This window comes from Eubalaena glacialis, chromosome 9 (genome assembly GCF_028564815.1).
Source record: "Eubalaena glacialis isolate mEubGla1 chromosome 9, mEubGla1.1.hap2.+ XY, whole genome shotgun sequence".
Lineage (NCBI taxonomy): Eukaryota > Metazoa > Chordata > Mammalia > Artiodactyla > Balaenidae > Eubalaena > Eubalaena glacialis.
In genome coordinates, this window is record NC_083724.1 from 34,203,617 (window position 1) to 34,224,272 (window position 20,656).

Genomic DNA, 20,656 nt, shown 5'->3' on the forward strand with positions numbered 1-20,656 from the left:
AATAGTTGGTAGTATTTTTTTCTCAGTCCTGTTTGTTGTTTTTTCAATAGCCTAGTTGAGTTAATAATAACTAATACTACTTAACCTTTCTTAAGCACTTACTGTATGTTAGGAATTACCTCAAATCCTCCAGATACCTTTATGTGGTGGTACTAATGTCACCTCTTAATCTACCTGCTGTTACATGGCCAGGGAGGAACAGAGGCAGAATTCAAACCTCGATCATCTGGCTGTAGAGCCTGTACTTTTTTTTTTTTTTTTAAACAACGGCTGTTTTATTTTACTTATTATTTGTTTTTAATAAATTTATTTATTTATTTATTTATTTTTGGCTGCGTTGGGTCTTCGTTGCTGTGCGGGGACTTTCTCTAGTTGCAGCAAGTGGTCTTCGTTGCGGTGCACGGGCTTCTCATTGCGGTGGCGTCTCTTGTTGCGCAGCACGGGCTCTAGGCACACGGGCTTCAGTAGTTGTGGCACACGGGCTTAGTCTCTCCACGACATATGGGATCTTCCCGGACCAGGGCTCGAACCCGTGTCCCCTGCATTGGCAGGCGGATTCTTAACCACCGCGTCACCACGGAAGTCCCGAGCCTGTACTTTTTTAAACCCACCACCCCTCTGTCTTCCTGGTAGGACAGGACTTCAGGCTTTTATTTCTGGTTAAATGGGTTAAGCCCTGCTCACCTGTTTGCCACCTTTTGAAGAGCCAGTGGAGAGGCAGGGACGCCTTGATCCTGGAGTAACACAGGCTCTGGACCTGTGGTGCTGAGTTCTCAGGCTGATGGGGGTCATGTTGGGCCCCATCCCATGGCCCGACAGACATATTTGCAGGTAAAATGCTGCCTTTTGTGTCCATAGACACGGAACTTGTTCGACTGCTGGCATCTGTCTGCATGCAGGTGAATAAAGACAAAGGCCGGCCCAGCCACTCACCACCCCTGCCCCACTCGAAGGTCCGACAGCCCTGGAGTGTCCCAGTGCTGCCTGATGACAAAGGCGGACTTAAGGTTTGCCTTTTCTTGTCTTAAATGGCGTCAGAGAGCCAGGCCAGAATGGGTGCAGGGGGGAGATGCTTGCCGCTTCCTTGTTACCCAGGGCTGGTGTAGGCTGGGGTGGGGGGCCCAGTAGGGGCAGGAAGTAAGCTGGAGGTGAGCAATAGGGAACGGTGGGGACCAGGGAAAACTGGGGTGATCGTAACCACTTAGTGGCCTTAGTCGCTGCTTTGCAAGTATGTGGGTCCATGTTGCCACATGTTCCCATCTTTTTCAGGAGAAACTAGAAACCCAGATTTTGATGCAGAGACACAATTTGTAAATGTAGGGAATTTAAACATTTTCTTTGCATGATGTAGTACTGAGCTGGCCAACCTTGAACACCTCATCTTCCAGGCCATCTGTCTGTGGCCTGTGCTTTAGTGTGGAAAATATTTGCTAATTGCACCATTCTAGGATCTCCCTGCGGTCGACAGGCCCCTGTCAGCTTCTTCTGGAAACCTCAAAACCAAGCTCCAGTTGCCTATTTCTAAACTGCAAGCTGAATGTTTCTCTTTGAATTTCTTATCCTCCCAGCCCTGCTCTGCTTGTTGGAAATCAAAATTATTTTTTCCCTTGTCCTGGCTGGGGTTCCAGCACCTTCTCAGATCTGCAGACTTAGCATTCTTCTCATGTTCGTCACTCACTCAGGCCCCTGGATTCTTCCTCACAGTGTTGTTTGCATAGATCTCTTCATTCCTGCCTCACTGCCATCTCTGTAGGCCAGGCCCTCACAGCCTCCCTTTGACGCTGTGCCAGTAACCTCTGAGCTATCGTGGGGTTATGTAGACACCCTAGGGGTGGCACCTGTCCTCTCTTTAGGTGGGAAGGCATCAGCTACAGGAACAGATGGTCCAGGCCTTGGTGTGGACACCCTGACACCTCTCACATTGTTGCTGGAATAGGGGGAAGGAGGTTATGCAGTAATAGATGTTAAGGTGTTTGGTATTGCCTCTGTGTCCATCTCTCTGTCCCTGTTTGACTGTAAGACATTGAGCAAGTTGACATCCCTGGGTCTGTGTTTCTCTATCTGTGCAATAAGGAGATTGATTAGAAGAGGGTTAGCAAACAGGGTTCACTGCCAACTCCAGCCTATTGGAAAGGCCCCCTAAGGGATGGGTCAGGAAGGATTTAGAGAGAACCATGGCTTTTGGGAAAGGGTGCTATGGTTGATTGGTAATGCCTGCAGTGGGCCCAGGACGGGGGAGGGGAAGCATGTGTGGAGTGTGGTCACCGTCCCTGGGCTAGGTGTTCTTGGGGCATGACCTCTGCTCTGCACTTCCTTGGCAGTCCTGGTGGAACCGAATGTCCAATCGGTTCCGGAAGCTCAAACTGATGCAGACACTGCCCCGTGGGCTGTCCAGCAACCAGCCATTGCCTTTCTGTGATGAGCCAGAGCCAGCACTGGACTCCACAATGAGGGCGCCCCCCCCAGACAAGACGAGCCGCTCTGGGCTCCCCGATGTGACCCCCACGACCAAAGACAATGGTAAGAAGAAGTTGCATGTGTGGTAGAATTTCCAGAATGGTCAAACCCTGAACCTTTTTGCCCTCATCCTCTTCGCTTTGTCCCACCTCCTGGGCTGATGCCAGAGGTGAGATGCTGTTGGAATGTGACACTGGGGCAGAGTGGCTGGTCTGGCAAAGAAGGGACATAACTGCTATCAGTGTGGTAGAATGAGGAAGCTGGTGGCACGAGTCCCAGGCTCCTGTCCCATATGCCCTGTTGAGAGACCACTGGCCAGTCACTGCCTCTCTCTTGCCTTCGATCGGTGATTTTCCCACCTGCCGAATGTGATTGGTCTTGTACCGATAGTGTTTTGAAATAGAGTGAATTACTAGGATTGGGCTGGGGGTAGTGAGCTCCCCACCACTGGAGGTATTCAACAGATTGGATGACTTTGCCAGGGCACTGAAGGAGATTCCCACACTGATTGAGACGTCAGTTAGATCAGATCCCTTCTAACAGTCAGACTTCCCACACCCAGACTAGATCCTTTGGCACCACTGTTTGAGACAGACTATTGAGCTGGAGGTACCACTGTCTGACCCAGCATGACAGTGGTTTATGGAGAAGCTGAAAACACACTCTAAGATACCTTTTAAGTGCTTTCCTTCTATTCAGATATAGAATACCAATTATTATTAAATATTTAATCACTCAGGAGAGTTGGTTTTCCAGGATGAAGGCTGACCTGGTCACTTGTCCTCATGCCGTGAACTCTTTGCGGGGGGGTCATTTCAGGAAACTTCTATTTGTTTCTCAGGTCCTGGGAGCACAAGAGGAGAAAAGGAAGATGTGTTATTGACAACCATGGTGAGTGTGGGGCTTTTCTAAAAGCATTTCAGGTCTCTACCAATCGTTAGGGGATTGATTTCTAAGGAGGGATGTAGGCGTTTGTCTTTCTCTGTGGTGGTTACAGATGGGATCGATATCAAAATGTGTAACAGTGGGTATATCTCTGGCACCGAGAAATCAGGACAGATGCCAGCCCTAAATTGCAGGTAAGGCTGTGCTGGTGCTTAGCAGCCGGAGGTAATCCCCGATCATGTTCTCAGGGAGACAGTACTGAGGACAGGGGCCTTGTAGGGATAGGAATTGATGGGTGACATTGAACTCACCCTTTTGGTTATGGAAAGCCAAGGAGAGAGGAGTCAAAGAGGAGGGTATGTTTCCAGCCTGAGAGAGGCCTCAGTTTCCTCGTCTATAAATTAGAGATGTATCAGGATTAGGTTCAGCTATGAGTAACAGAAAATCCCCAAATAACTGGCATAAATATATGACAGCATCACATTTCTGTCAAGTAAGTGAAGTTCAAGACTAGTTCATTGTTCCATAGAGTTTGGGACCTAGGTTCCTTTTACCTGTTGGTCTCCCAGCCATGGCTACTACTACCAAGGTCACGTTTTGGTCCAAGATGGCTGCCAGAGCTCTGTCCATTACTACCTCACTCCAGCTGACAGGAAAGATGAGGGGAGAAGAGGTGACCATAGGCACATGCCAGGTGTCTTTAAAGAAGTTTCCTGGAAACTCACATATCACTTTTGCTTACATTAAATGGGCCAGAATTTAGTCACATGGCCCATTCACACTGCACAGGAGGCTGGGAAATGAAGTCTTTGTTCCGAGTGGTCGTGTGCCCATCTAAATATCAGGTGTGTCTGCTGAGGAAGATATCGAGGATGGACATTAGGTGATAGCTAGCCTTCTCTAACTTAGGGGATGCTATCTCTCCTGGTTGTGGTTTTTAAATGAGATCATCCCCAGGAAGTTCTTAACATAGTGGCTGGCCCAGAATGAGCTCTCATTTATCTACTGTGTGACCTTGGACATGTTACCTCACTTCTCTGGGCTTCATTTCTCTTCTCTGAAGTGAGAGTCTCCTGGTTGGAGTTGGGCTCAAGTCCCTTTAGCTCTGAGGTCCTAATCTGGAGGCTGGCCAGGAGAGGGCAGTATTGGAGAGAAGAAGGGAGCAGAGGAGCCCCCAAAAGACTAAGCTGCCCCAGGACCTGCGGAGCCCTGACCAGGATCTGCCCACTCTGCCCTGCTGTGTAATAGGTGTAAATTGGTGTCTGCACACTGACTGTGGGACTTGTACCGCCCAACATTTGATAATGTTATTAAATAGCAATAATTACTTTCAGTATGAAGACAGAAATGCTGTTATTGAAATTTTGGAAGATGCAGTAAAGTATAAAGAAAAATAAAATTGCCCTTGATCACAAATCCAGATATAATCATGATTGACATTTTGTGGCATATAGCTTTTGAGTATTTTTCTAATCATTTTTTCACATCTGTGAATATGATATCGTGTTATATATAGTAAACAAATACTTAACACAGCACTAAGTATGTACCAGCCAAATGCTTATTAAGTATTTGCAGCACTTTACATATATTCACTCACTTAATATCCCCAACAACCATGCCAGGTCAGGCATTGTTATCTTCCCCATATTGTGCTGAACCTGGTGTATTAACAATTTGTCATGACCATCTTTTCTGTGTCAGAAACACTCTTTGGTCCCATCACATCCAATGGCTGCAGGATGAACATTCCATCATGGGACTGTGCCCTCATCTCTTTATCTAAGACTGACCTGCTGGACTTTGGGGTTCCTAGTTTTTCATTGTTTTAACAGCTCTGATGAATACCCTTAAGCAGGTGAGGTTGTCGAGGTCCAGAGGGGACAGCCCTTATTCACGGACTCTCAGAAAAGCCGGACAGAGCCAGGGTGGGAACCCAGGATGCCCACCCTCCCATCTTGTTGCTTTCCTGTCCCACCTCCTCATGCCCTCTAGAGGGCACCAGTGTGCCTGCCTGCCCCGTGGCAGATGGAGGATGGCCACGGTGCTCTGCTGAGTGGGCGTTTGCAGCCATCCTTGCGGAGGTGCCCACCTGCCTGGCCCCCGAGGCAGGTTTAGCTGTGGTATGCCCTTCCCTGCAAAGCACCATCTGGCACCAAGTTCACTGTCTTTTCTTAATTAAAGTTAGCTTGGACTGTGTGAAAGCTTTTCCTTGACAATCCGCCAGTCATCATTGTGTGGATTTTATACTGACCCCAAATCACATTTTCAAAACTTAAATTGCAGATTAAAATGTCAGCAGTGGGAGGTGTGGCTGGAGTAGGAAGGAGGTGGTGGGATGGGGGATGTGAGGGTTGGCTGGGTTCACAGAGAGCCAGCCTGGGCCTTCCAGTACCCTCATCCCCTTCTCCTGAAACCCCCAACTCTGGTCACACCAGTGTCCTTGCAATTCTGCACACTGGTCTTGCTACTCTTGCCTCCAGGCCTTTCAACATTCTCTTCCCTCGGTCTGCAGTGCCCTTTCCCCCAACCTCTCTGTTGTCCTTTGGGCTCAGCTCAAGTGCCCCCCCACCCACAAGATGCCCTCTCTACCTGCAGGGAGAGGTGGCCCCTCCCCTGTGCTGCCCCATCACAGCACACGTATCACCCCTTGGCTACCCCACGACTCTCCATACTCCCCGCCCCTGTTGTGTGTTTCTGCTGTGGACAGACGCAAGAGAACCTGGGAGTTGGAGCAGAGCAGATGTGGGAATCGCTTGGTTGCTGGGAAGAGAGCTGAGGACATCATGTGGGTTTCTGGCTTGGGTGGAGGGGTAGGTAGTGCTGCCGTTCTCTGAGAAGCAGGGGAAACCTGGAGTCTTCCTTGCAGAGTCGGGAGCCCTCTTGGAGCTTGCCTAACCCACAGCCTGTCTTTTTCAGCTTCGGAATGGAGCCCCCTTCACCAGACTCCCAAGCGACAAGCTGAAGGCAGTCATCCCCCCTTTCTTACCCCCTTCCAGCTTTGAGCTGTGGAGCTCGGATCGGTCCCGGACATGTCACAACAGGAAGGCAGACCCCATGAAGACTGTGCGGTCCCAGAGAGCCAGCAGGGGGCAACCTGTGGGCGGCGGGAGCACAGACACCGTAAGTTGTCCAGCTGACATGCTTTACATGTCACCACTCACTGACATTGTGATGTGTTGCAGGCAGAAGGGACCTGAGACCCACTAATCCAGGGGGGCTGAAGCTTTTTATTTTCTTTTAAATGAGTGATATTCTTTTGTCTAATGAAACCCTACCAAAGAACTTAATATGTAAGCAGATTAAAATGTTAGAGTGAATGGAGTGAAAATGGGAGCCCCTCTCCCTGGAACACAGGTTGAAGACCTGATCTAATCCACCCTTCCCTTTAGTAGATGAGGAAACAGCCCAGAGAAGGGAAGTCAGTTGCTGAAGGTCACCTAGCCAAGTTGGGGCGGGGATGCTGGGACCAGAAATCAGGTTCTTGGCCTCTAATCAAGTTCCATACTACATTGCACAGGTCCAGGACCAAGCTCAACACTGGGAGGCAACTATGTGTGCTACTAGTATTTTCTTGCAACCAGAAACTGTGACTTGTATCCTTTTGACCACAGTGGTTTCTGACTTGGTGGCCCTCAGTGTGTCTCTGTGATGTACTGAGGTAGTCCCTCTCGTTGTGGGAGCTGATCTCCATATGTGTAGACTGTAGACAATGTAGATACAGTAAATGGGCAAACTGAGGACAGGGATTTAGGACCTGACCCTGCCGCTTTGTGTCGAGTGATTGGAGAGCCTCAGGACTCCCGTCTCTGTCTGACCCCCATTGCTTGCTGCTGCCTCCCTGGACTGTCGTAATACCAAATCACTAGTTGGAGACCAAGGGCCTGGTGGCTGGAGGTACTCAAAAATGGACAGAGTGGGTTTACGTTAGTCCACCACGTGGGAGCAGGTGGGTGACCTGTGGGAAACGATGTCACAGGTGCTCAGCCTGAGTTAATGGTCGGTCAAGTTGTCAGCAGATAGATGTGAACTGCCATCCCTTGGGGGACTCCTAGCAGGATGAGCACCGGTGGGCAAGGACGTGCCAGTGGATGCAAGCACCAGCTGGGATGGGCCAGCTGAACTCCAGGTCCCTCACCACTGTGATCTGTGCATCAGAAGGAATGAACAGCAAACCCTAACTGTGATATCCACCTTGTTCTTGCAGACTCCCGTCAGGCCAGTTAAATTTCCGTCTCTCTCCAGAAGCCCAGCCTCTCCCGCCAATTCTGGAAACTTCAACCACTCGCCTCATTCTTCTGGTGGCTCCAGTGGGGTAGGAGGCATGAGCAGGCACGGTGGGGAGCTGCACAACCGCTCAGGTGGGTACCCAGGCAGGCCACTCTGGGGAGGTGGGAAGATCCCTTGGGGTTGAGGGTGTGAACTGGGGACAGTCCTAGAGACCACTGCATACAGCCTGTCTTTCTCGTTGATGTGCCTAAAGGATTTTTCAGTGAATTCACAATTCATAGTTTCTTCTATGCATTTTCTTAGGGCAGGGGAGGGGAAGAAATAGTCTACAATGCTTTATTTTCTTGGAAAATTTTACAAGAAACTAAGAGAAATACATGGTGTTTTTGCGGTATTTAAAATCCTTGAAGATTCAACCTTAGATATCTTCTCATCCTGACCCTTCAATGAACAGATGAGGAAACTGAAGCTCAGAGTGGGAGACAGATTTGCCCAGAGACACACAGCAGATTTGCCCAGAGACAATTAAGACTCAAAGCAGATTGCCCCACAGTTATTTTGGGCTTATTGGCATACTTTCTTTTTCTTTAATTTTAATTTTTTTCACATCATTACATTTGCTTACCATATTCTTTCAGCAAATATTGTTGACCACTTATTAGATGTGAGGCAATGTCTAGGCGATAGAGCAGTTAGCAATAAAAAATTCAAAGTCAGTTCTGTAGGAAGTTGTATTCTGGTATAAACAGATAATTTTTTAAAAATCTGATGATAGTAAATACTATAAAAAACAAAACACCAGAATATGGGAATAGGTAATGAGGCTGGTTACAGGATATTTTCTAGTCCTCCCCGAGGGCATCCAGGATTAACCAAAGCCAGCTTTGCAGGAAGGCACCCTGCTTTATGCCATTACATAAAGAATGCACGCTTCTTATGGAAAAGCTTGAAAACCAGGTAAAGAAAAAAAAAAAAAAGGAAGTATAATCTCACCCACTAGGGATCATTGTTAACATTTTGGTGTATATCTTCGCAAAGTACTTTAATGCATATTTATGAAAGCATAATAATAATTTATTAAGCACTTAGTGTGTGCCAGGTACAGTGCCCTTTAGATAGATTATCTCCTTCAGTCCTCCAACAACCTGTGAGGTGTCCTCTCCACTTTACAGAGGAGGGAACTGGGGCTCAGGGGAGTTAAATAACTCGCCCAGGGTCACACAGCTGCGAAGTAGCAGAGCCAGGACCTGCACGCAGGCAGGCTGACTTCCCAGTATAATCTGCTCTGTAACCTTTTTCCTCTTTGTACCCATTACCATGTTGTAAATACCTCTTTATGCCAATACACGTGTAGCTACAGCATCTTTTAAATAACCAAACAGCCTTCCACTCATATGAGGTGTCAGTTTTGATTCACCAGTTCCCTCTTGTTGAACACCAAGGCTGTTCCAGATTTTTGCTCTTGTAGATCCCACTCTAAGTAATGGCTCCATAGCTCTGCGCTTGCCTGCTTGCTTAGTGATTTGCTTAATGTAAGTGCCTTTGAATCAGGGTGGCGGGGTCAGTGGGTTTGCCTGTTTTTGAAGCTTTACACTTTGCCCTCCAGAATGGCTTTACAGCAGTGCCTGCCACCTAGTAAGTGCTCTATAAATGTTAGTTATCAGTGTTCTCCCTCTAGTGCCCTCCCGTGCTCTGGATATTATCACTTTCCCCTTTTCCTTCGTAATAATTCAAGGTTGCTGGTAGGTTTGGGGAAACAGGGAGAGGGAACTTGGCAATCAGGATTCAGTCAGGGAAGCTGACCCCCTGAGTATTATGGAGTGAGAAAGTTATTGACACAACTGTGGGAGTAGCTGGGGGTGTAGAGATCCAGAAGCGGGGGCTGGATGATGGCAGAGGAGCCCTGGCGTGGCAGCATGTGCAGCGGCTGGCAGGTGCTGCAGCGGGGCTGCTGGGGGTGCCCTGGGCAGGGCGTGTTGTCTGTGCCCGCTGGCGGCTGACCGAACCGGCAGTGGCTCGGGGGAAAGTGAGGACAAACTGGAGCCTTGATGGCCGTCCACCTGCCAGTTGTCATGCACAGTCCTCCTGTGGTTAGCCCTGACCCAGAGCCAGGGGCAGGGGTCTTGGAAACGGGGTTCCGGCTCAGCCAGGCCGGCACCTTATGTCCACCACCCACACTGCAGTGCTCTGGACCCAGGCAGTCATTCCTATTCCTGTTTCCTCAGGTGGCAGCATAGACAGTGTTCTGTCCCAGATCGCTGCCCAGAGGAAAAAAGCAGCCGGATTATCTGAGCAGAAGCCCAGCCATCGGTCAAGTCCTGTTGGGCCAGCGCCTGGCTCCAGCCCGTCTGAGCTCCTGGTCTCCTCTGCAGGCGGCAGTGTTCCTGGTGGCAAGGTGCTTGTTCTGTTTCCGTCAGCTCCTCTGACGCTCACAGGTCCTGTTCTAGCATGGTCCACGCCTGGGGAGCACAGGCGGTGCCACCGTCATGGGATAGGACTAAACCTCCCATCTGGCCGCACCTGGGCTTTCTGAGAAGGGTGGTTGCCGAGATCATACCCTGTGCCCTTGGTCTCCTGCACACGTGTGTTCACCTCTCGCCCGATCTCCAGGATCCCTCCAGGTGGGAGGGGAGCTGAGGTGCGGTGCGATGCCGGGGTGAGCACTAAGTTCTGCAGCCCTGTACTGGTCATCCAGCCTCACACGGCACGTGTTTTTGTTCATTGATTTAGAGCAAAAGGGTTCAGAGTGTGGGTTCAGGAGCAACTGCCTGGGTTCTAATCGCAGCCTCACACTTTAGCATTTAGAATGGGGCTGGTACCTGGTATGCCTGTGTAAGTGTCAGCTCTTACTGTTGACAGTCGTAGCAGTAGTATTTGTACTCCTTCCTTATGCATCCACTGTCCACATCTTTGGAGCATCTGCTCTGTGCCTGGCACTTCCAGCAGTGAGCATCCAGCAGTGAACCAGGGGTTTGGTGACCGTTCTCAGCGTGTCACTACAGACACAGCCGTCTCACACTGGTGTGGTAGGGTCTGTCGTGGAGAGGGGAGGATGCTGTGGGGCACGGCTGGGTTTCTGCCGAGGCTTGAGGGCGTCAGTGACATCTAGACAGGGCTCTGAAGGATGAAGTGCCAGATGAAAGGGGCAAGGGTGGGGCAAGGGGGAGACTGTCCCAGGGTGAGGGGACGGCACGTGCAGAGCGCCAGAGATGAGAGTGTGGTGTAGGAAAGGAGCTAAAGGAAGGTTGGTGGGCAGGACAAAGCCAGGGCCTCACCTCCCTGCTCTGGCACCTTTCCTCCATTAGTGCAGCCCCAGAGCAGTCACCATGTTGGTAGCAAACTGTGGGATTTGCAATGCGTGGAAAACCCCACATGCCTCTGGGAGGGGAGGTCTTCCAGTGTCTTCAGAATCTGCCCCCTCCACCTCCTGAGTCCCTCCTCCTGGGCTGGTTAATGGAGTGAGCCCCCAGAGTGTGGGTTCCTAGTCATGAGCGTGAACTGGCTCCTTTACCAGATGGCTCTCCAGGTGCCCCGCAGTGAGGCAGTATAGCCCATTTCCTCCTCTGAGAGGACCCCAAGTCCGGCACAACCCCACTCTTCATCTTATTTTCTAGATGTCTTAAGCTTTCTCCCTGAGAAAAGTTAGATCGTCTGAAGGCCTCACCCTTGGACCTTTGCCCAGAAGTGCCTCCAGAGATTGATGTCTTAATGGTTGTATGAGAAATAGTCTTTATTTTCTGCCCAACTACTGTTGGTTATACAACTCTTTTTGTTATTCAAAGTCCCTTACGCAGTTGGACCTGTGTAATTAGTTTCTTTACAATATAACTCCAGAAAAAATTTCTCTCTATACATTAGCATATTTTCTATTATGTTCAAAATTACTTGTGTAATAGGATTTATGTAATTAAGTTCCTTTTAGAATTCAGCTCTATGGAAAAAATGTCTCTACTGATACTTCGATACATTTTATTTCATCAGATAGTAAGAATTCTATAATTAGCGTATTTCACTTTTTGCCTTTGCTGCTAGGAAACTCAACTACCCATTAAGGTAAATCTGCTACTCTAGAATTTTGATATAGTTTTCCTCTTCTCTGTTGTCTAAAATTTTCTGTTTCTATTTTGATGGTCTTATTAGATGTGTTATATATTGTTAGCTTCCTTTAATTGGTGTTGGAAATAGGTAGACATCTAAGTTATAAATTATATTAACTATTACCTCACTTGGATGCACGTATCATATTTAATCTATATACAAGTGTGTTCTGATGAAAGGAAATTGTGTCTAAAGATGCATTCAGGAAACAGAAAACTGGGGAAACGATTCAGTTTAATGATCACCTGATATTCTTAACATAAGAATATGCTGTAATCCTGGGGAGCTATTTAAAAATTCAGATTACTGGGTTCCACACAGCATAACTGAATGAAACTCTTAGGGTAGGGTTAGGGGAATCTGTTTTTCTCCCCAGAGAGTGTTGCAGCCATCCCAGCCCAAGTTCTTAGAAACCACTGCCCTAAACCAAAGGACATAGGAGTGGGCTTTCTGTCAAAGGCTCCAGCAGCAAAATGGAGACATGAAGTGCTTTTCAAAGACTCCTTTAGGAAGAATTAGAAATCAGTATTCAAAATATGAGCCTCCTGAATCTGGGTTTTGTACTTTGCTTAAAACAAGCACCACTGTGATGGTGGGATATTTGTAAGGCATGGCTTCTCACATGAAGTGTGCCTTAGGAGACACAGAACTGGGGGGAGTGGGATCAGAGTATGCTTCAACACTTCCCAGATCTCAGGAAGCCCAAAGGCCCACTGGGAATATCAGCTTTCTATTCCCACCCGAAAGCACAGTGGTTTAAAACAGAAAGCATTTCTTTTGCTTGCAAATCTGTGGCTAGGCAGTTTAGTCTTGACTTAGCTAGGCAGTTCTTCTGGTCTGAGGGGATCACTTAGATGTTTGGCTTTTGGCTGGGGTGCCCAAAAAAACAGGGCCATGTGTGTCCACAGCAAGCTTGGGTATGTTCTAACGGCACCAGTCAAAGGCATAAGTTGAAAACCAATCAAGTAACCAAGTCATCACACCCACTGCAGGAGACCACACAGAGTTACGTAGCAAAGGGTATTGATCCAGGGAGGGGTGGAGATGATGCCATTACATGATCAATCTGCCACACTGGGGATGAGGGGAATGGTTCAAATATTTCAGAGCATCCCAAATTTTATATTTATCTGCTCCCTCCCCAATAATGCTGCACACAAGGCCCAGAGTATTGTGTTTCTTTGCTCTTGGCTGGGATAGATCTGTTTCTTAGGGATATACCAATTATCTCCTGCTTAACCAAAAGCTTTATTATGGAATGTCTGTCTTTATAGAAAAAGCAGAAGGAAGAATTCATTAATAATATAGGCAGCTTATTGACAAAATCTTTTAAAACCTAAGAAAGGGACTTCTTTTTCCACTCTGGGTTGTAGTTAGCTCGAAGGAGCATTAAAGGCCTAGCAGAAGGAAAGGTGTACCCATTTCCAGGCAGGAAAACTATTTGTCATGGTCTCTACTATTCTATATGAGATGTCCAATTTTTAGCATAAATTATAAGACGTACAAAAAGGCAAGAAACACCACACTCCCAAAAAGTAAGGCGGTCATCAGAATCTGATGTAGATGTGAAACAGGTGTTGGAATTATGTGACAGGAAATTTAAAAGAACTACAATTAATATGTTAAAGGCTCTAGTGGAAAATTTGAACAGCATGCAAGATCCTATGAGTAACAATTTCAGCAGAGAAATAGAAACTATAAGAAAGAATCAAATAGAAATGCTAGAAATAGAAAACATGTAACAGAGATGAGAAATGCCTCTGATGGGCTCCTCAGTAGACCTGACACAGCCAAGAAAAGAATCAGTGAACCTGAAGATAGGGCAATAGAAATTACCCAAACTGAAACACAAAGTAAAAAAAGAAGTTAAAGCAAAAGAAAAAAAGCAGAGCACCCAGGCTTCCCTGGTGGCGCAGTGGTTGAGAATCTGCCTGCCAATGCAGGGGACACGGGTTCGAGCCCTGGTCTGGGAGGATCCCACATGCCGCAGAGCAACTGGGCCCGTGAGCCACAATTACTGAGCCTGCACGTCTGGAGCCTGTGCTCCGCAACAAGAGAGGCCACGATAGTGAGAGGCCAGCGCACCGCGATGAAGAGTGGCCCCCACTTGCCACAACTAGAGAAAGCCCTTGCACAGAAACGAAGACCCAACACAGCCATAAATAAATAAATAAATAAATAAATAAAAACAAAAAACTCCTTAACTGTCTCTTTAAAAAAAAAAAAAAAAAAGCAGAGCACCCAAAAGCTGTGAGATAATATCAAACACTCTCACATACAAGTAATTGGAACCGCTGAAGAAAGAGAGAATGGTGGTGCAGAAGGAATATATATGTATTTTTTAATGACCAAGAATTTCTCCCCAAATTAATGACAGATGCCAAACCATAGGTCCAGGAAGTTCAGAGAACCCTAAGTAGGATAAATACCAAAAAAAGAACACTTTGTCAGAGTAATTCACCATATTAACAGACTAAAGAATAAAATGCAGAAAAAGCACTTGGCAAAATTCAAACTCCATTCATGATCACAACTTTTGGCAAATTAAGAATTGAAAAGAAATTCCTGGACCTCACATAAGATACCTGTACTTAGCATCATACTTAATGGTGAAAGACTGAGTGCTTTCTGCCTAAGATCAGGAATAAGGATGTTGTCTCTCACATCCAATTCTCTCAACTTTGTACCAAAAACTATAGCTAGTGTAATAAGGTAAGAAAAAAAATAAAAGGTACACAGATTGGAAAGGAAGAAAGAAAACTATCTCTATTTTTAGATGAGATGATTGTCTGCTTAGAAAACTCACAAAAATCTACACAAAAGCTCCTAGGACTAAGAAGTGAGTTCAGCAGGGTCTCAGGATACGAGGTCAATATACAAAAGTCCCAATTGCATTTTTACACACTAGCAATGAACAATTAGAATTTGAACAGTTAGACTTTTAAAATATGAAACTTAAAATATCATTTATAATACATTTGAAATGTATTATATGAAAATGTATTATGAGAACGAAATACTTAGGTATAAATCTAATAAAGTATATGCAGAATCTATAGGTTGAAAACCACAAGACATTGATAAATCAAATAAGCTTAAATAAATAGATATCAATTTTTTTGTAATTTGATCTATAGATTCAATGTAATCCCAATTAAAATCCCAGCTAGCTCTTTTTGTAGAGATCTAGAAAGTTATTCTGAAATTTATATTTAGATGCAAAGAAACTATAATAGGCAAAAGAATTATGAAAAAGAGAATCATACTACCTAGTTTCAAGACTTACTATAAAACTACAGTACGGTATTAGGGAAGGACAGACACATAGGTCAATGGAACAGAACAGAGAGGCCAAAGAATAGTCAACTGAATTTTTTTTTTTTTACAAAGGTGCAAAGGCAATTCAACAAAGAAAGGGTAGTCTTTTCAACAAATAGTGCTGGAACAATTGAGTATGCAAGAAAATGAACCTTCACATATTTCTCACAGCTAATTCAAAGATTAACTCAAAATGGATCATAGACTGAAATACAAAATGAAAAACTATAAAATTTCTAGGGGAAAGTCTGTGTGACTTTGGATTTGGCAAGGAAGTTTAAGATATAGTACCAAAAGCATGATCCGTAAAAGAAAAAAATGTTAAATTTGACTTTATGAAAATTCATATCTTTTGTCTATAAGAGACAGCATTAAGAGAATGAAAAGACAAGCCACAGACTAGACAAAATATTTGCAGATCATGTATCTGATAAAGGTCTTGTATCCAGAATAAAGAACTCTCAAAACTCAACAATGAGAAAACAACCAATAAATTTAAAAATGGGCAAAGTATCTGAATAAATAGTTCATGAAAGAAGATATGCAGATGGCACATAAACATATGAAAAGATGTTCAACATCATTATTTAGGAAATGCTACTTAAAACCACAATGAGACAGCACTCTACACCTATTATTAGACTGCCTAAAATTAAAAAAAAAATTAAGTTACAAGTGCTGTGAGAATGTGGAGCTACTGGAATTCTCATTCATTGCTGGTGGGAATGCAAAAATGATACAGCCACCTTGAAAAAGTTTGTCAGTTTCTTATAAAACTAAACATACATATAGCATGTGACCTGGCTCTCTCACTCCTAGATATTTACCCAAATGAATTTTTTAAAGCTTCTGTTTATACAAAAATCAGTTTGTGAATGTTTACAGCAGTTTTTTCATAAACACCCCAAACTAGAAACATCTCATAACAGGTGAATGTGTACACTAACTGTGGTAACATCCATGCAATGGAATACTACTCAGCAATGGAAAAGAACACACTACTGACACATGCAGTAACTTAAATGAATCTTAGAGGCATCATGCTGTGTCAGACAAAAAAGTGTACATATCGTTTGATTCCATTTATGTGACAGTATACAAAACGCAAAACTATAAGGATGGAAAACAGATCAGTTATTTCCATGGGTTGGGATGGGGGGAGGGGTTGACTAGAAAGGGACTGCACAAGGGAATATGGGGGATGATGGAACTGTTCCATATGGTACTCTGTTGGTGGATACACAACTCTACGTATTTATCAATACCTGTAGAATTGTACACAACAGTTATTTTTACTGTATGCAAATTTTAAAAAAATCAACCAGGACCTAAGGATGTACGCAGACTATGACAACAGATCTAGTTGTATTACAAGTGAATGACATAACTTCACTGTAGGAGGTGGGAGAAAACATGTAAATGGGTATTGTAAGAGTAAAGTAAAGACAGAAAGAACTCTACAAAAGCATTGTACTCTGGTTGATTTTTTTTTTTAATTGGGGTATAGTTGTTTTACAATGTTGTGTTAGTTTCTACTGTACAGCAAAGTGAAGTAGAGTTCCCTGTGCTATACAGCAGGTTCTCATTAGTTATCTATTTTATACATAGTAGTGTATATATGTTAATCCCAATATCCCAATTCATCCGAGTTTTTTTTTGTTTTTTCTTGCAGGCATTATGGTCTAGCAGTTGTGAAGCTACTTTACATATATATACCTTTTGTGTACATATACCCTTTATATATATACTAGGGTTGAACAAATAAGTAAATATATTATAGATAATGAGCCCAGTTTTTAACTGTCAGAGATTGAGTCAAAGGGGAAATGCTAGAACTAATCCTGTGGGTGTTGGATTGGAGTCAGAGGTATCAGTATGAATCAGTATGAATGTATGCATAAATATACATATATACACAGATTGATAGACATAGGAATATACTTATTGTAGAGCTATGTGTGTATGCATGGCTTAGTAGACTTCATATATTTCCTTGCTCTGTTCACTGAGAGGACCTAGAAGCAGTGATATCCCAGTAGCCATGAGCAACCTACTATCCAGATTTTGGTTTCTAAATAGCACCCTCCAATAAAAGGGACCAGGGCATAACAGTAGTATTGGATTATAACCCAGAGAATAAATATCCACAAGCCCATGCTGATATGAATAAATAACTGAATAAATAAATCAGGGGAGAAGGAGCAAGTCTTCTGTACAGAAGAATTCCAAGTAATAAATGTAGAAGGAATAAGGGAAATAGCAAAACACCATTAGAACATCACAGTAGTAATTGGTCCAGAGAAGATGCACCAAAGAATGTTAAAATTAGCAGGCAAAACTTTAAAAAAAAAAACAAAATATTTAGCTCAAAATGTCTCCCCAAATATTTATTGGTTATAAAGGGAAAAATAGTAACTTCACAATGGAGAAACCTGACAGACACCACCTTAACTAAGTCATCAAGGCTAGCATCAGTGATAAGGTACTGATACTTTGTATCTCCTGGTGTGATGCACTGAGAATGGCACATCACCTCAGTGGTCATCAACCTCAAAATCCATAAGTAAATCTAATTATGAAAAAATAAGACACACCCAAATTGAGGGACAGTCTACAAATACCTGACCAGGACTCTTCAAAAGTGTCGAGGTCATGAAAGACAAGGCAAGACCAAGGAGTTTTCACAGATTGCAGGAGACTAAGGAGACCTAACAAGTCAATGCAGCATGGATCCTGGACCAGAATAAGAATCAGTGTAACAACCAGTGATATTTGAGTACCGTCTGTAGTTTAGCTGATACTGTCCCAGTGTTAATTTCTTAGTTTCCATAATTGTAAGTCTAAGAGTACTCACAAACATAGAAAACAAACTTACGATTACCAAAGGGGGGCAGGGAGGGACAAATTAGGAGTATGGGATTAACAGATACAAACTACTATACATAAAATAGATAAGCAACAAGGATTTACTGTATAGTCCCAGGAATTATACCCAATATCTTGTAATAACCTATAATGGAATATAAAGTGCAAAAAAACCCTACCCAAATCACTATGTTGTACATCTGAAACTAGCACAACATTGTAAATCAACTGTACTTCAATAAAGTATTTCAAAATAAGAAGGGCTTTTTGTGTGCAACACACACACAAAGGAAAAATAATAAGTGTTCTGTGGTGAAAGGTTAGAAGTGACTGGTTTAGATGAAGAAACATGAAGAGCAGAATGGGCCTTCGTTTGTAATAAGCCACACTTCCATTTTAGAGCTGGTTAACTGAGAGGTTAGGGGACTCAGCCAAGGACACAATGTTGCAACTGTAGGGGCAGGACTAGGACCAGGGTTTTCTGGCTCCTTATGTGCCACTTTTTCCATCCCATTCCCTGCCTCTCTGCTCCAGGGGAGGATTTTCCTGTAACTGTTTTGATAATACTGTTTCTGCTTTGCATGTTTTCTTAAGTAGATGTCATAGTCCTGGTTAGATATCTTGTTGAGTCAAATATCCCCCGTGTTCCCTGTTGTGGGTGTCTGTTTGAATCATGTCTACCCTCCAGGTGATGGCTTATGTATTTGTCTTATTCTTTTTTTTTGACTTTATAATCAAATTTATTAATACCCTCTGGAAATAAGAAAATATTACACATTTACACAGTGAAGGATAAAGGCCTTTCTAAACTACAGACACACAGACATACAGAGACAGATAAAGAGGGCTTATAGCTTGGATTCTAAAATTTCAGTCACAGGTCAAGAGTAAATGCAGAAACCCCAAATCTCACCAGTCCTGGTATGAAGGAGTTGTTTTCCCTCCCAATGGGCAAAGGACTCAATTGATTGGGCTCAAAATTGTATTTGTCTTATTCTTTTCAGCAGAAACTGGAGACGAGCAAAAGGCCTCCGTCTGGAACTTCCACTACCTCCAAAAGCACCTCCCCCACCCTCACGCCTTCACCTTCTCCCAAAGGGCATGCAGCCGAGTCCTCCGTGTCCTCCTCTTCGTCCCACCGGCAGTCCAAGAGCAGCGGGGGCTCCAGCAGTGGCACCATCACTGATGAGGGTGAGTCCCCCAGGCCCTGAAAGCCCACCCTTTCCTCTTCACCATGGTAACCTAGCAGGTGCCCTTCTTTGCTATAGCCATCCTAGGTCAGGTGTTTTATCGTTTTTTCAGTCAAACAAAAACACCTGTCTTTCCCCTTCCCTGATTCTACCTTGTATTTTTGTCTTCACGGAGCTTACATACCTAAAAGGTGTATAGTAGTTTTTGAATGTAGGTGAGTTTTGTTTATATATACGAACAAACACCTGTAGAACTGCTTCTCCAACCCCAGTTATGTACCTTTCCCTGAACCTTGTACAAATCAGAATTCTGTCAGTTGCAAGGGATGGAATCTCCACTCAAACTGATTTAAGCAAAAACAATACCAGAAACTGATAATTTGTTGGCTCATATAATGGAAATATCTAGGGTGTGCTTCGGGCATGTCTGGATCCAGGTGCTTAGGGAGTGTTTCTCTCCATGTCTCAGGTAAGCTCTCTTCAAGTGGTGGCAAGGATACCCCCAGCAGCTTCGTGCTTACTTCTTCTTCCTACTAACTTAGCAACCCCAGCAGAAAGAGTGCTACTTTCTTAGTAGGTCCAGCAGAATCCCAGGGGTAAAGGTCATTGTCCTGTCTTGGCTATATTTATAACAACTTGGATTGTTTGCCTTGACTATCTCTGTGTCCCCAAGGGTAGAGTGTGTCTGCCTTTGGAGCCAGGGTTGGGGTCAGGTCTGTGTGGATTGGGAGCGGGAGAGAAGTAGCTCCTCAAAGGAAAATGGAAGTGGATGGAGGGCAAGCAAAAGCAGGAGATGTAACCAGGAGAACGTTGGAACTTGCATGAGTGGGGATGATGAGGAAAGGAAGATGGACCGGACGGCCGGGCAGGAGTGGAGGCTGTGCAGTGAGGCCCCAGATAAAGATGTGAAGATATAAAAGATAAAGGAGAGAAGAAGCTCATCCTTTAAAACTGCCCTCTGGTGGCTCCTGGGAGCAGGGATGGGGGAGGAGGGAGCAGGGCTTTGATGAGAGATGGGGCCCAGGCAGGTGCAAATCAAGGAGTATAAATCAGAGAGGGGAGGAAACTCTCATTGTGTGTGTGTGGTCCTCACAAGTGCATTTGTAGGCATCTTGCTGCAGCTACTGGGAGGGAGTGCAGAGCAGGTTCTGCCCAGCAAGTGATAAGTTGAAATCAACTGCACAGGCTATGGTCTGTACTGAGTTGATAAATGTACACTGCCATTGGCATCCGCTTTATTTGGGGCTGCTTTTATTGTTTTGTGATATCTAGTGCAATCATTTATAAAAGCTTCAGAGATTCACTAGCAACCCCATTCCTCCCTAACCGTGTTTTCTTTTTTTTATATGTTTTTTTCTTTTTCTTTTCTTTTCTTTTTTTTTTTTGGCCACACCATGTGGCGTGTAGGATCTTAGTTCCCCAACCAGGGATTGAACCCAGGCCCTTGGCAGTGAGAGCGTCGAGTCCTAACCACTGGACCACCAAGGAATTCCCCCTAACTGTGTTTTCTGTGTGGAGTCTTAATTTCCCTACCCATGAACTCTCCCGCCTCAGAGGCTTTCAGGAATCTAAACTCCTACAGGTTCAGTTTGGGATTTGTACCCCACCTTTTT

At 44.7% G+C, this 20,656-nt stretch overlaps 1 protein-coding gene across 2 annotated transcripts in view; it reads left to right on the top strand.

Annotated features, from left to right (window-relative positions):
* Positions 1-20,656, top strand: part of ANKS6 (ankyrin repeat and sterile alpha motif domain containing 6) — a 60,824-nt gene that overhangs the window by 16,294 nt on the left and 23,874 nt on the right. The window contains exons 6-12 of one of the 2 annotated variants that reach the window (XM_061200199.1): positions 859-1,007; positions 2,322-2,520; positions 3,299-3,348; positions 6,262-6,465; positions 7,550-7,703; positions 9,798-9,967; positions 18,858-19,044. In XM_061200199.1, coding sequence (XP_061056182.1) covers positions 859-1,007; positions 2,322-2,520; positions 3,299-3,348; positions 6,262-6,465; positions 7,550-7,703; positions 9,798-9,967; positions 18,858-19,044 — 1,113 coding nt within the window. The remainder of the gene's footprint in view (positions 1-858; positions 1,008-2,321; positions 2,521-3,298; positions 3,349-6,261; positions 6,466-7,549; positions 7,704-9,797; positions 9,968-18,857; positions 19,045-20,656) is intronic. The other variant, XM_061200200.1, reaches the window with a different exon arrangement.